Below are 13,407 nucleotides of genomic sequence, written 5' to 3' on the forward strand. Positions count from 1 at the left end.
ATGGGTGTTAAAGAGGACATGTACTGAAGAGAGCACTGCGTGTTATACTCAAACAATGAATCATGGAACACTACATCAAAAACTAATGATGTAATGTATGATGATTAACATAACATAATAAAATTAAAAAAATTAAAAAGAAATGGTATATGAAATGAATAGGACTTGCTCCTTGCTGTGATACATGGAAAAGAAAAGTTGTTTTTTTTTTTTTTTCCCCCCGGATTCCACGTTCACTGTATTTCTAATCATGGTGGTGACAAAGTAAAACCTCATTTAGTGAATGATTCAGTAGTATCTTTCAGTATTCTGCAGTTTGAGAATTTCTTCATCTTTTTCATCTGCTTGGAAAGTGAAATGCTGTGGATTTGAGTGTTCCCTGTACTTACTTGTTTGAAGCAGCCACCCAGGTTTCTTGTAGATTAGTACCAATCTTCGTGTTTCTTCTCTAGAGAGATGCTGCCACATATCAGTTCTTTAGCCCTTCATACCTCAGAAAGAGCCAGCAGAGCTCTGAAAGCACTAAGGGGAAAGGAGGATGATAATTGCTTTGCTTTTCTTATAATAGAAAATCTGTAATGTAGGTTGCACAAGGGAAAGACAAGATTTGTTCATTGCTGTAGCTCCAGAAGTTAGTAAAGCACCCACCTAATGTAGGTACTCAAGGTAAAATGAGTACAAAGTAAAAAATGGGTTTCCATCTCAAATATCAGGGCCTGACACAACACACATTATTATTGTTGGGCTTGTTCACCCCCAAAACTGTGCTCCTGACCTCCTCATGAGACTCTCTCTCTCTCCTATGATGAAGCCCTGATATTTACTGAATATCCACAATATGTTAGTATCCTATCCAATCCTCAAAGCAGCCCTAATAGGTAAGTAAATATTAGCCCCAAATTACCTATAAGGAATATTAGTCTCATAAAGGATAAATCACTCTTTCAATTTACACAGCTAGGTATTAGGTATGGACACTATTAAAATGTAGCTGTATCTAATCATTTTTTACTATTTTCTTCAGATTATAAAATATATGTCAGTTTTAGAAAACCTGAAAGAAAAAAAAAAAGTAATTATACTGAAGGAAAAGAAAAAAGTCAACTGAAATCCTATAATTCAGTCATTTCTCCTATTAACATTTTGGCATTTTTTCAAATGTTTTTCTTAATTATTTATATGAAATTTTACATATTATACAAAATTCATATTCTTTCCATGTTGCCACACAGCTTCCAAAATGGAAAGAGTTCATATTTTCCATGATCATGTTTATCTTTTTTTAAAATTTTATTTAAAATCAATTAATTAACTTAAAGTGTATTATTAGTTTCAGAGGTAAAGTTTAGTGATTCATCAGTTGTGTATAACACCCAGTGCCCATTACATCATGTGCCCTCCTTAATGTCCATCCCCCAGTTACCCCATCCCCCCACCCACCTTCCCTCCAGCAACCCTCTGTTTGTTTCCTAGAGTTAAGAGTCTCTTATGGTTTGTCTCCCTCTCTGATTGTATCTTATTTTATTTTACCCTCCCTTCCCCTATGTTCATCTGTTTTGTTTCTTAAGTTCCACGTATGAGTGAAATCATATGATAATTGTCTTTCTCTGATTGGTTTATGCTTATCTTTTATTTTTTTTAAGTTTTTAAATAAATGAATCAATAATGGAAGGAAAGAAGGAAGGAAGAAAGGGATGTGAAGAAAGGGAGGGAGGGGGAAAGAGAGGCAGAGAGGGAGGTAGGGAAGGAGGAGGGAGGGAGGGAGGGAGAGACAGAAAGAGTGAGAGAATGAGAGAGAGGGAGGGAAGGAAGGGAGGGGAGAGGAAGAGAGAGAAAGAGGCAGAGAGAGAGGGAGGGAGGGAAAGAAAGAAGGGAGGGAGAGAGAGGGCAGAAGGGAGGGAGGAAGGAGAGGAAGAGGGAGAGAGAAGGAAGAAGGGAAGAAGAATCTGAGAATCCAAGTTAGTGGGCTAAGGGATGGTGCTAGGCCAATGAAGAGGTAGTTTTTCCCTTCCCAGATCCCATGGACACTCCAGCGGTGCATCCTTTAGTGACAGTTCTCCAGTGTGTGTCCCCTATATAATCTGATGTTACAATTCAGCAATTCTAGGAGTGGAGGGGTTCAGCACCATGGCCAGTTGCCGAGGCTGGCCTTTGGATCCACACTGGCTGTGGTTCTTTTTAAGTGATGCTCTTTGCTGACTGATTCATTGCCAATTACCCCTTCTGTGGCTGACTTGGACGGTCAGTTCTATGGTGAAACTGACCTAGGTCATTCCCATTTAATTAATTTCTTAGGGAAGAACAATGTTTTTGTTTGCTTGTTTGTTTTGTTTTTTTTCCTAGAAGTACTAATGGGAAAGAGATTTCTTCTCTTAGTCCGTTCCTCTTCTCACTTTGTAACACATCTCATTCACACCACCTGTGACAGTCTGACCTCTGCAGAATTCCAACAGCACTAACCCATACATGCAGGTGGGAGAATCAAAGAGCAGATATTACATGACTGGGAAACTGTTGTAAGAACTAAGCAAGACATCAATAGTACATGTAGGTCATTCATCCTTACAAGAGTTCGGTGCCTTTGAACTGAGGCAGAATGTGCAACTGCAATGAGTACAGCTGTAATAAAGTGAGAATCCAGGAATAGCATAAACACATGCACAGCAATGTCCTTGGGAAGGCAAGCATAGGGTGCAGAGGCCAAAGCAGTTGAGTGAATAATCAACTCATTGTGATATCTTGAGATACTGGTGAAAGAACTGCACATCCTCCAGAAAGTCAAATGGACATTTACATTAGCTCTTTTGAAATCTAGACATTTGAATGAGCCAACCCACACATATTTATAAAATGTTTAACATGTTTCTGAATTTGTACTGAATACTATGGAAGATATTTTAAGTGCTTCTGTTTTTCAAGAGCCTGCACTCAGGGCGCCTGGGTGTCTCAGTCATTAAGCATCTGTCTTCTGCTCAGGTCATGATCCCAGGGTCCTGGGATCGAGCCACGCATCGGGCTCCCTGCTCAGCGGGAAGCCTGCTTCTCCCTCTCCCACTCCCCCTCCTTGTGTTCTCTTTCTCATTGTGTCTCTCTGTCAAATAAATAAATAAAATCTTTTAAAAAAGAGCCTGCACTTAAGCACTATACTAAATATGTTAAATATGTATTCCATTTAAAATCACATGACAGTCCTACAAACTATATCCAAACCCATTTTACAGATGAAGGAACTGATGGTCAGTGATGTGGTCAGTTGCCCAAGATCACATAGTTCCATTATTGTAGACCTGGGGTTGGAACCCCCTCCAGGCCTACCCCAATGTCCTGACATTAATAATTAAAATGTTCTAAACCCTTATAAAACAATTACATACTAAATATCATTAAGTCCATGTTCATGGTTAAACTGTGACAATGGAGGGATCAGAGTGGGGGCAGGAGCCCAGAAATGCTTTATGAATGAACCCTGACTTATCTGGACATTTTATTATAAAAAAAAAATAAAGGAATGCCGGTGTTTCAAAGTGTCAGGGGATCAAGGTGCACCCCATTTTTCATAACTTTTGTCATTAATGTAATAGGAATTTGTTGAACAAGTACATTAAGTCAGGTGCTGAGCTAGCCACAGGGGGTTAAAAGTTGTATTTACCAGTCCCTAATTTCAGGGAGTTCTCAACCTGGTAAAATAATTATTTCTATTTAGATTATTTTAACTTTGTAATATTAACTTAAAGTATGATTCTATATTACCAAAACCATACACCATAACTGCATTGAGATAGCATTTTTTTAAGGTAGCTAAGTGACAGAATATGGATATAAATTAGAATCTGGACTTGAGCAACCACCCGTAAATCTAGAGTGTTTTATTGAATGAGATTTAGAAATTTCCTAACAACTAAAGACCTATGTTTCATTGTTTTAGTGATACATAAAGATTTGTTCTGGTTTGAGTGTCAAGCCCACTGGAATCATCTTGCTTACAGTTAGTTTCTGATATTTTTTTTCAGAAAGTCTCACTTGGGCACATGGAAGAATGTTCATTAGCCCTGCATCTTTCCAAGCAAGGGTCTTTACAATACTGGGTAACCCATGGAGTTGAAATTTGCCTTCTCATTCTAAAGCCTATGCTTCTCCCTTAGCATTGCCCCATTCTTCTTTTCTACAACTCTCTGCTTTCCACCCATCAAATTCTTTCCTGAGACTCTTCATTCTTGCTAAGCTAAGCTACATAACATACATGTATGTATGGTGGGATGCAGATGTTCAGAAGGTAAGAAACGAGAGTGAATGGGAGTATAATTTTTTCCCAGTAAGGTAGTGGTGAGAATATTAGTGTTGGAGTCAGATAGAGCTTGGTTGTCACCCTAATTCTTTGTGTTCTTGAGTAAGTCATGTGGCTTCTTTGACACAACACTTTTTGTAGGGTTTTGTTCAGGAAGAATTGAAACAACATAAATAAAGTACTCACTTTATGTGAGAAGCTTAATAATATAAGTGAATACCAATGTTGATAATCTGAAAAATTAGAAGTGGAAAGGTTAGTTCTGAAGGTCAGATGAAGTCAGGCATTGGGGACTTCCATATGAGTGCCCACCTATTTCATTAATTGTAAATGAAGGCCTTTCCACGAGTGACTTTTTGCTGAAATACAATCTTAAACAAGAGTTCCCATTCCCTTTTGTTCAGGCTATCTGAAGTTCAAAGATTGTGAAAGTTAAAGTGACATCCATGTTTGAATTGTTCAGATAAAACCAAGCAAGAAGATCTAATCAAAGAAGACTTTTGGGTGAAAACACTGTGATATGTATGTCCTTAGACAGAAGATGTTAGTTCCAAGGTTGAAGAAATTGACATGTTTATCCACAGTATGTTGGTGGGGGAGAAAGATGAAAAATTAAGTTAGAAATATTTTGGAAACATTTCAAGCTTCCTGTAAAAATTGTTATGTGCTTTAGGGCCTTGAGCAGTATTTACATTGTTTCATTTTAACTATATCTCAAACCACATGAAAACAAGTTTTTATTTAACTAGTAAAAGTGGTTTTTTTTTTGTTCTGCTTTGTTTTGTTTTGTTTTGTTTTGTTTTGGTTGGTTTTTCCCCTAACATGTTCCTGGCCAGAAAGCTAGCTTATGCATATTTTTGTCTTTGACCTCTACAGTTGCGCATGGGAAATTTTATCTTGCCTTAAGAAATTAGAAACTAGTTAAAGCTAGTAGTTGAATATCACTTGCCACTGAGGTAAAAGTGGAGATATATAATTCAGATTACGGAGTTTGATAATCTCTTGAGAATTAAGTTTTTCTTCATTTCTAATAATGAACTTTTCTAGGTAAGATAGAATATTTCCTAGGACTAACATTCTTCTTTCTTCACAGTAACACCTAGTGTAGATACGATTCAAAACATCCTTCTTGATGAATTTCAGAAATTCCCTGTTTCCCTAACTGTTTAAACAAACTAATTTTCACTCCATTTGTTTTAATAGAAGATTTCTAGTGTTACCATGGGATAATTGATGGAGGAGTGGGTAAAATTCATTCACATCTGCCATTTTTTTTTAATTAATTAAAAAGTAACTTGAACTGGAGGGGATAGTCAATAATTTACACATCAGTCATATATAGTGTCAAGTTTTATAGTTTTATATAGTTTTATATAGTTTATATAGTTTTCAGTGATCCAGCTATGCAGGATAAGGAATCTGTTTTTAATGAAAGTTATTTATTTTTCCCATTATGAAAGATAGCTATGCCCACTATAAATACAGAGAAAAACAAAAAGAAAGAAAATGAAAGCTTCGGTTAATATTTTAGTAAGTGCGTTCTTTGGTTTATTCTCACATAGTTCTTATCTGTTTCTTTTCCAAAGTTGTGATTTAGTTTTGATATATACTTTTCTATCCTGCCTTTATATAATTTAAATCAGGAAGGTGTAAACTATTGAATATCCCTTTTATTAGATATTACTTTTTAATTTTATCAAAAAATGGCAGTCACTACTGAGTATACTTTTGAAATGCTATTAGTACTTTATAAGTATCATATAGATGTCTATGTGATATTCCATCTGCTGATTCTGCCTAAGTTTATTGAAAGTTTTATTTTTTTTCTCTCTTTCCAAATGTTTGGACTTTACCTCCAATTTTTAAATTATTAGACATTTTGAAAAAGAAATCACCATACTTCAGTTTGTTTTCTTAGAAGAGACTTCCAGGATGTTGGTACTAGATAAAAAGTTATGAACATTTTTTTAGTCCCTCAATACTTACTGATTTATGTTTTTTTTCAATAATAATGGTGGGATTTTTATTTTGCATTATTTTTGGGCAATAAAAAAGATTTGGCTAAATTAAGTAAACAATGTAAAGAAGGAACAATATTAATTCACTTTTGAGGGAAGGTCAACAAATTGCTATAAATACTCATGAAATTTTCATAACCTATTTTTCATGAGAAGGTAAGTGTGTTAATTAAAGCTCATGTTTTCATTAGATGCAGTAAGAGGGAAGTAGCTACCTTTTATTTAATAAGATACACACATTCATTCCTCTGAATCTTAGATTATCAGTGGGATTATTGGATGGAATAGCAAACCTGCTGAGGCAAGGTTAGGGTGTGGGAGAGGAAGGCCGACTTTAACCTTGATAAGGATGTGGATGGGGTTATGAATGCTGACTCTGCTTCCTCCTGCCCAGATGTTCTGAGGCATGAAGAGTATGGTGATGACAGTGGCCGTGGATGGAAGTAGAATACGGGGGCGGCAGCCAACTTGGAAATTTACTACTTGAAGTTTCAGGATTTAAAAATACCAATATACATACACACAGAACCTCAATCTGATCCATGTAACAAATCAACTCATCCAATTTAGTGGTGTTTCTTATTACATTTGGAAGTTATACATCTGGTTAACTTAAAGAAATCACCCAAGGATTTAAAAACAATGGACTTGGGACATGTAGTTAGCCATTTAAAAAGATGAAATAAGGGAAGAACTCTACCTTATGTCATATACCAGAATAAAATCCAAATGAAATGAAGTGGAAGAAAATGGAAGAATTCTGTAATGATCTCAGAAAGGGAGGTCATGTTAAACTATAACACAAATCCATAAAATAAGCCATAAAAGAAAAAGAAAATGATGGCTTTTTCAGCAAAAGAATGTCTGAATGATAAAAAAAAAATTAGAATTAAAAAACAAAGAAAAAAGGCAAAAGCAAAAGACAACAGCAAAAAGATATTGGCACAATTAATGTTATAGAAAATGGACTAAATAGAAATCGATAAGAAAATGACAGAAAAAAATAGGCAAAAAATATGAGGAGATAGATCATAAAAGAGAAAATGAAAATATTTTCAAACTCATTCACTTTAAGGGAAATGTATATTAAAACTGCTAAGAAATATACTGTTTTTGCCTATCACACAGACAGAATTCCAAAAGCTTGAACGTATTTTCTAGACAAGCCTGTGGAGAAAAGTCATTCTCATAAATTGCTGGTAGGAGTTTGAATAGGCACAAATTTTGTAGGGGACAATTTGGCAGTGCCTGTCAAAATTGCAAATGATGAACACTTGTGACCATTCGTTCTTTACCTAAGAATGCACGTGACAGAAAGTCTTGCACACATCCAAAATGAGGGCTACATACGAGGTATTTCAGCAATATTAGGGGTCAACAATAGATAGACTACCTAAATATTTATCAATAGAAAACTGGCTAATACATATATCACATATATCATTCAATAAATACTATGCAGCTGCAAAAAAGAATGAGACAACTTTTTATATACTAATGTTAGAAAATTCCTAGGATAGATTAAGTGAAAATGAAAAGGTCCATAAAAATGTGCATTGTATTTCACCATTAGGGTAAAAAGTTAAATGAGGAGAAATAAAGAATACATATCTTTGCATATATAGAGTATTGCATATATTGCCATCTATATGCATAAGTAAAATGCATATATATATTGCATTTATAAATTGCATATATAAAGTATTGCATATATAAAGTATAAATTGTACATATAAAGTATATATACACAAATGCATACATATATACATGTATAAAGTATATATGGCTTGCATATGCCTAATTTTTTTTTTTTCTGGAAGGAGAAACAGGCGATTAATAACAGTGATTAGCTATAGGGAATATATAGAAGATTAGCTTATGGAAACAGGGATGGGAGGAAGATCCATTACTATATCCAAAAAGTTAAATTAAAAAAAATAGTCACTTTGACCCATTTATAATTAAATTCATCTTCTGAAGCTGGAATAATAATATATACAAATATTTAAATACTTGGTTTTAATCATTTTCATTGGCTCTCTGAAAGTACACAGTATAACACTGAAACCCACCAAAAGCAGCACATAGAATAAATAAGTAGAGAGAAAGGATGTGATTCTTTTCCTTTTACTCTTCTTTCTGTGACTTACGGTGGATTTACATTTTCAAATGTTTAGTTTCTGACTTACTGCTAAGAAATAATTGTCAAATGTCTTTTTTCCTTTTAAGAAGAAAATTGAGACACACATCAAAGTGAAACCTCTAATATTAATTTTACTTGGCTTATTACCTAGAACGGTCATTTATAAGGCACTCTGTTTCCTTCAATAGTTTGTTAGCTCTTGGACAAATTTTATTTTATAAATAAAGGGTGTGTGGCGTGTGTGTGTGTGTGTGTTGTGTGAAGAGAAAGAGAGAGGGAGGTGTTCTAGTTTCTCTCTTGTGTGTGTCTCATGACTAGTACCACTTTCCACCCACCTGCACAAGGAAAGAAAAACAAAAACAAAACAAAGCAAAAAAACTAGAGATCATCCTTAGGAGAGTCTCCCTTTATCACCTCCCCTCCAATATCCAAGTGACAATATCCAAGAGAGACCATCACCATATTATCACTTGGAAATCCATCCTTCCTGCCCTCTCTTTACCTAAGGCCCTGGATCTTTCATCTAGATTACTGTTAGTCTTACAGCCAGCCTCGCCTTCTAATCAAATTATCATACAGCTGCCAAAATAATATTTTTTTTATATAAGAGAAAGCAAACAACAAAAAAAGTTAAAAACTCTCCTCTCATCCTCAGTGTGATTTGAGTTCTTAATAAATTTCGCAAATGTTAATTTGAGTTGGTAATCTCTGATTTACTAATTCACCAGATGCCCATTCCTTAAAGGGAAATAAAATACACAGTTACCTCGCACACACTCCCCTCCCTAAAAGCCTTAATGCAGTCTCTCAATAAGTAAATTGATAAAAAATTGTGCTGGTAGCATTAGTCCTGGATGATATAAGCTAGGCTGGCATGATCATGATACTGCTGCATGGACATGGACTCCCCCACCACGTTTCCTTGCACCTCCGAGTGTTGGCACATGCTTCTCCTGGCTGTGTGTTGGTGCTCCTTCTTCCAGCCAAATCTCAGACCTGCCACTGCTCTGCTGGAGCTTCAAGGCTCCCTACCCTGCACTTGTTTGGCTCCTGGCACTAAACACTGTATGCTACCAACACACTTTTTATCAATTTACTTATTGAGAGACTCCATTAAGACTTTTAGGGAGGGGAGTGTGTCTTCTAACTCTATCTCTTTTATCTCCTTTATACATCACCTGCCACTGTAGCCAAGGCAGAGGTAGATATCAGTACCTTTTTATTCAAGAAGGAAGAAAGAGGGAGAGGGAGGGGAGAAAGAAGGAGGGAAGGAAGGAAGGAAGGGGGAAGAGAAAAAAGGAAAGGATGGAGAGAGGGAAGGGAGGAGGAGGAAGAAAAAGAAGAAATAATTTTTAATCATTGGCAAAATTTGACCAATTGTGAGAACTTAAAAGTTGTTGAAGAAATAATGAACAAATTATGAAATGAAGTCAGTGATGAATGCATAATCTATCATTTTTCAATTGTAATAAGTTTGATGCCCACCACCCCCCCATCTGAAGCAACCAAGTGTTGTTCAGTGCAGGAAGCAGTGCCTTAGGGCCATAACGAGGGTGGGAGTGAGCAGCCTACAGGGGAAACAGAAAGCAACTCCTGCCCCCTTAATGCCTCACTGTTGAGCAGACTGTTGCAGCTGTTCTGCTAAAACACATCTTAGGAGAGAAGTGGGAGACATTTAGCTTTCAGTTTCTAAGGGGACCAAACAATAAAATGTTCACAAACTTGAAAGTTTACACATAAGTCTTAATTAATTGCATTTAACTGTTCATTTTGCTAAGTCTGAGCTATTCTGAAGGGGGAAAAAATGCTGCAATTTTTTTGACAAAAGGGTACTGGCAGGAGCTTCCATAAAATCGGAGGAGGGCCAGAGGGGAGGGAGAACTAGATAGAAAAAAATGTACCTCTCCCCCTGAATCTGTCACAGCCTCCTAAGGGGTGTCTTCCAAGTTCAGTTTAGACTGAATCAGTGCATATGGTCCATGCCACAGGCAGAGTAAAAAGGGTCAAGCGGACCTGGATTTGAATGCTAGTTGCACCTCTGGGTCATGGGTGCTTAACCTCACTGATCCTCAGGTTCCTTATTCATGAATTGAGGATAATAATTTTCCCATGGGGGATTAAAGATGGAGGGTTTAAACTTCCTATTTAAGTGCTGTTCGTATAGCAGGCACTTGAAAATGGCAGCTAAAATGATTATTTCCTCACCTTTGCCTTTGCCTTCAGACTTACCTAACTCGATGCCCACTGTCTTCCCTTTACTTATCCAGAATTTAGTTTTCCTCCAAAGCATAACTCAAGATTCATTTTCTCCATTCAAAAACCATTCAAACACAAAGAATGTGTATTTTTTCTCAATGTGATATTCCCAGTTTCCAATATTATTGATGGCCATTAGGATATGGTGCATTTTATTACTTAATTGTTCATGTTCTGAAAACATGTCCTTTCACATCCAGAAAGGGATGTGTGTATCAGCTGACCTAGAATTTGGTTCTGGAATCTGTGGGCAAAGCATGTTATTCCTTTACAAATCCAACAGGATTCTGGTCCTGGAGAGAATCATTCTTTACCTTTAGGATAGAGAGACCTGGCCTTGCTTGCAGAATATTCTAGTATGCAAGGCTGCCCTTGGGCACGGATGCCATCCAGTCTTCCTCTCCCTTTCACAGATGACAGCAAACCTCGGCTCAGCAGCAGCCCACCCTCGGCCACCCTGGGCAGTCTGCTGGATGACCAGCACTGGCACTCGGTCCTCATTGAGCGGGTCGGCAAGCAGGTGAACTTCTCTGTGGACAAGCACACACAGCACTTCCGCACCAAGGGTGAGGCAGATGCCTTAGACATCGACTATGAGGTGAGTTGACTCTCCCTGCAGGTCCCCAGGCCTTTTGCACAGCATCAGTTAAAAAAAAATCAGCAAACAAAAGAGCAATTGAGAGAAGATGGGGTGCTCTGACAAGTCTTACCATGGGCTCATCTCCTCTGTCTAAGCCCAGGCAGCCTTCAGTGAAGAGTCCAAGGAGGGCATCTGAGCAGTGTTTGTGGGGAGAAGTGTCTTGGTAACAATGGGACATCAGCAAATTGTGTGCATTTTAAAATCAAGAAATCTCCTTTTTCACTTTAAAATTTTTTGTCCTGCCTGTAGCCTTCCTGTATAACTGTGTAGTCTTGTAGTTACACTCAGTTGTTCTTTTTTCAAAAATCAATTTCAATTAGCTGGGAAAATACAGAAATTATACTAACATAATATTATATGTCAAGTATACCTGAATAAAAAAAGAGAGAGAAACAAAATCCAAAGGAATCTAAAATGCACACTAGGGGCACTTGTGTTCAACCTTCATTCCTATGCAACTCTCGACAATATACACGGACAGTCATTTCTTTCTTGCTTTCTTGTATGAGAGCAAGAAATGCACTGAACCTACAACACAAAGAAGGTTGCACAGAGTTCGGCAAACTGGCAGACAAAAGTTACCCGTCTTTGCGAGTAGTTCAGTTCAACAAGTGTGGCTCTGCTGTATACCAGACTTTTTTCTAGGCAATAAATATACAGAGATGAATGAAACAGGGTCCTTTTGTTCGAGAAGCTTACAGAACTTTTTTGCAGGATTGTGGCAAGGCCAGTTTTATGTTTTAGACTAGTAATTCTGAATGTCTGTAGCAGGAGTCAGCCCAATTAGCATCCCTTGGGGAATTTGTTAAAAATGAAAATACTCAGGTCCCACCCAGACCTGCTGAATCAGAAACTCTGGGAGAAGAGCTCAAAAATTTGTTTTAGAAATCCTCCAGGTGACACTCTACTGTTTGAAAAGTACTATTTTGAGCAGTAAGTATAAGTCTGTAGCTTAGACTTGTGGGGAGGTGGAGGCAGGGCATTGATGGACAGATAGTGGGAAACTCTGTTAGGCGACGATTCTAGTCACCAGTGGGGTGCATTCTAGAACAGTGGAGGTGGAGATGAATAATTGAAAAATTAGGGTCTGACTTACATTTATCAATCACCATCATGAGCTATAAGAAAGATTTACTCTTGGGGCGCCTGGGTGGCTCAGTTGGTTAAGCGACTGCCTTCGGCTCAGGCCATGATCCTGGAGTCCCGGGATCGAGTCCCGCATCGGGCTCCCTGCTCGGCGGGGAGCCTGCTTCTCCCTCTGACCCTCCCCCCTCTCATGTGCTCTCTCTCTCTCATTCTCTCTGTCTCAAATAAATAAATAAAATCTTAAAAAAAAAAAAAAAGATTTACTCTTTTGATCCTAACTTTAGCTTAGCATACTGTTGATAAGTTATGCCATTCATTAACTTCAAAAAAGAATTTGTCACTCTGACTCAGAAAGATACCAGGTAGATTATTTTTTTTGATTTGCTTATAACTGGAAATCTATGAATATCAATCATCTTTCTTTATCAAGTTTAAGTGATTGAAAGTGATTGAAAGTGATTTAAGTGATTGAAAAAAGAAAAAAAAATAGAGAATACACATGGCATTAAAAGAGATATCTTTTATGAACTTGAGGACAACAGAAAACATAAAATCATCTGTAACTCTACCTGCCTAGGAGATGGTTCTAAAATTCTCCCAGTTGCCTGATTTAACCTTTATTTTCAAGCTTGTGTCTACCTATCTCTCCTGTGTAGAGAATGTTTATGGGATCACAGCTGAGTGGCATTAAATTGAATGTCAGCATTTGAGGGAAATGAAATCCAGTGATGTCACTCAGTTTATGAAATTGGAACAGATTTCTTCAGGAAATGTCTGAATTTCACATTGCGTTATAAAAATATCACCTAGGAAAGAAACATCTTGGAGAATTCCTTTGAAGTAACCTCTGTTTCAGAGAATTCAAGCCCCTGCCAGAGTGCCCAGCCAGCTTGCCCCAGTGACCATATAAGAAGACAGTGAGTCTGGGGCGGAGCAAGATGGTGGAGGAGTAGGAGACCTGGATTTCGTCTCCTCTCAG

General features: G+C 37.2%; 1 protein-coding gene across 2 annotated transcripts in view; it reads left to right on the top strand.

Moving 5' to 3' along the window:
• Window positions 1-13,407, top strand: part of CNTNAP5 (contactin associated protein family member 5) — a 741,254-nt gene that overhangs the window by 347,486 nt on the left and 380,361 nt on the right. For both annotated transcript variants that reach the window (XM_081814618.1, XM_081814619.1), the window contains exon 6: window positions 11,116-11,300. In XM_081814618.1, the coding sequence (XP_081670744.1) occupies window positions 11,116-11,300 (185 nt within the window). The remainder of the gene's footprint in view (window positions 1-11,115; window positions 11,301-13,407) is intronic.

The sequence above is a fragment of the Leptonychotes weddellii genome, chromosome 3, assembly GCF_054177405.1.
Source record: "Leptonychotes weddellii isolate Sample4059 chromosome 3, ASM5417740v2, whole genome shotgun sequence".
In the NCBI taxonomy this organism is placed as follows: Eukaryota; Metazoa; Chordata; class Mammalia; order Carnivora; family Phocidae; genus Leptonychotes; species Leptonychotes weddellii.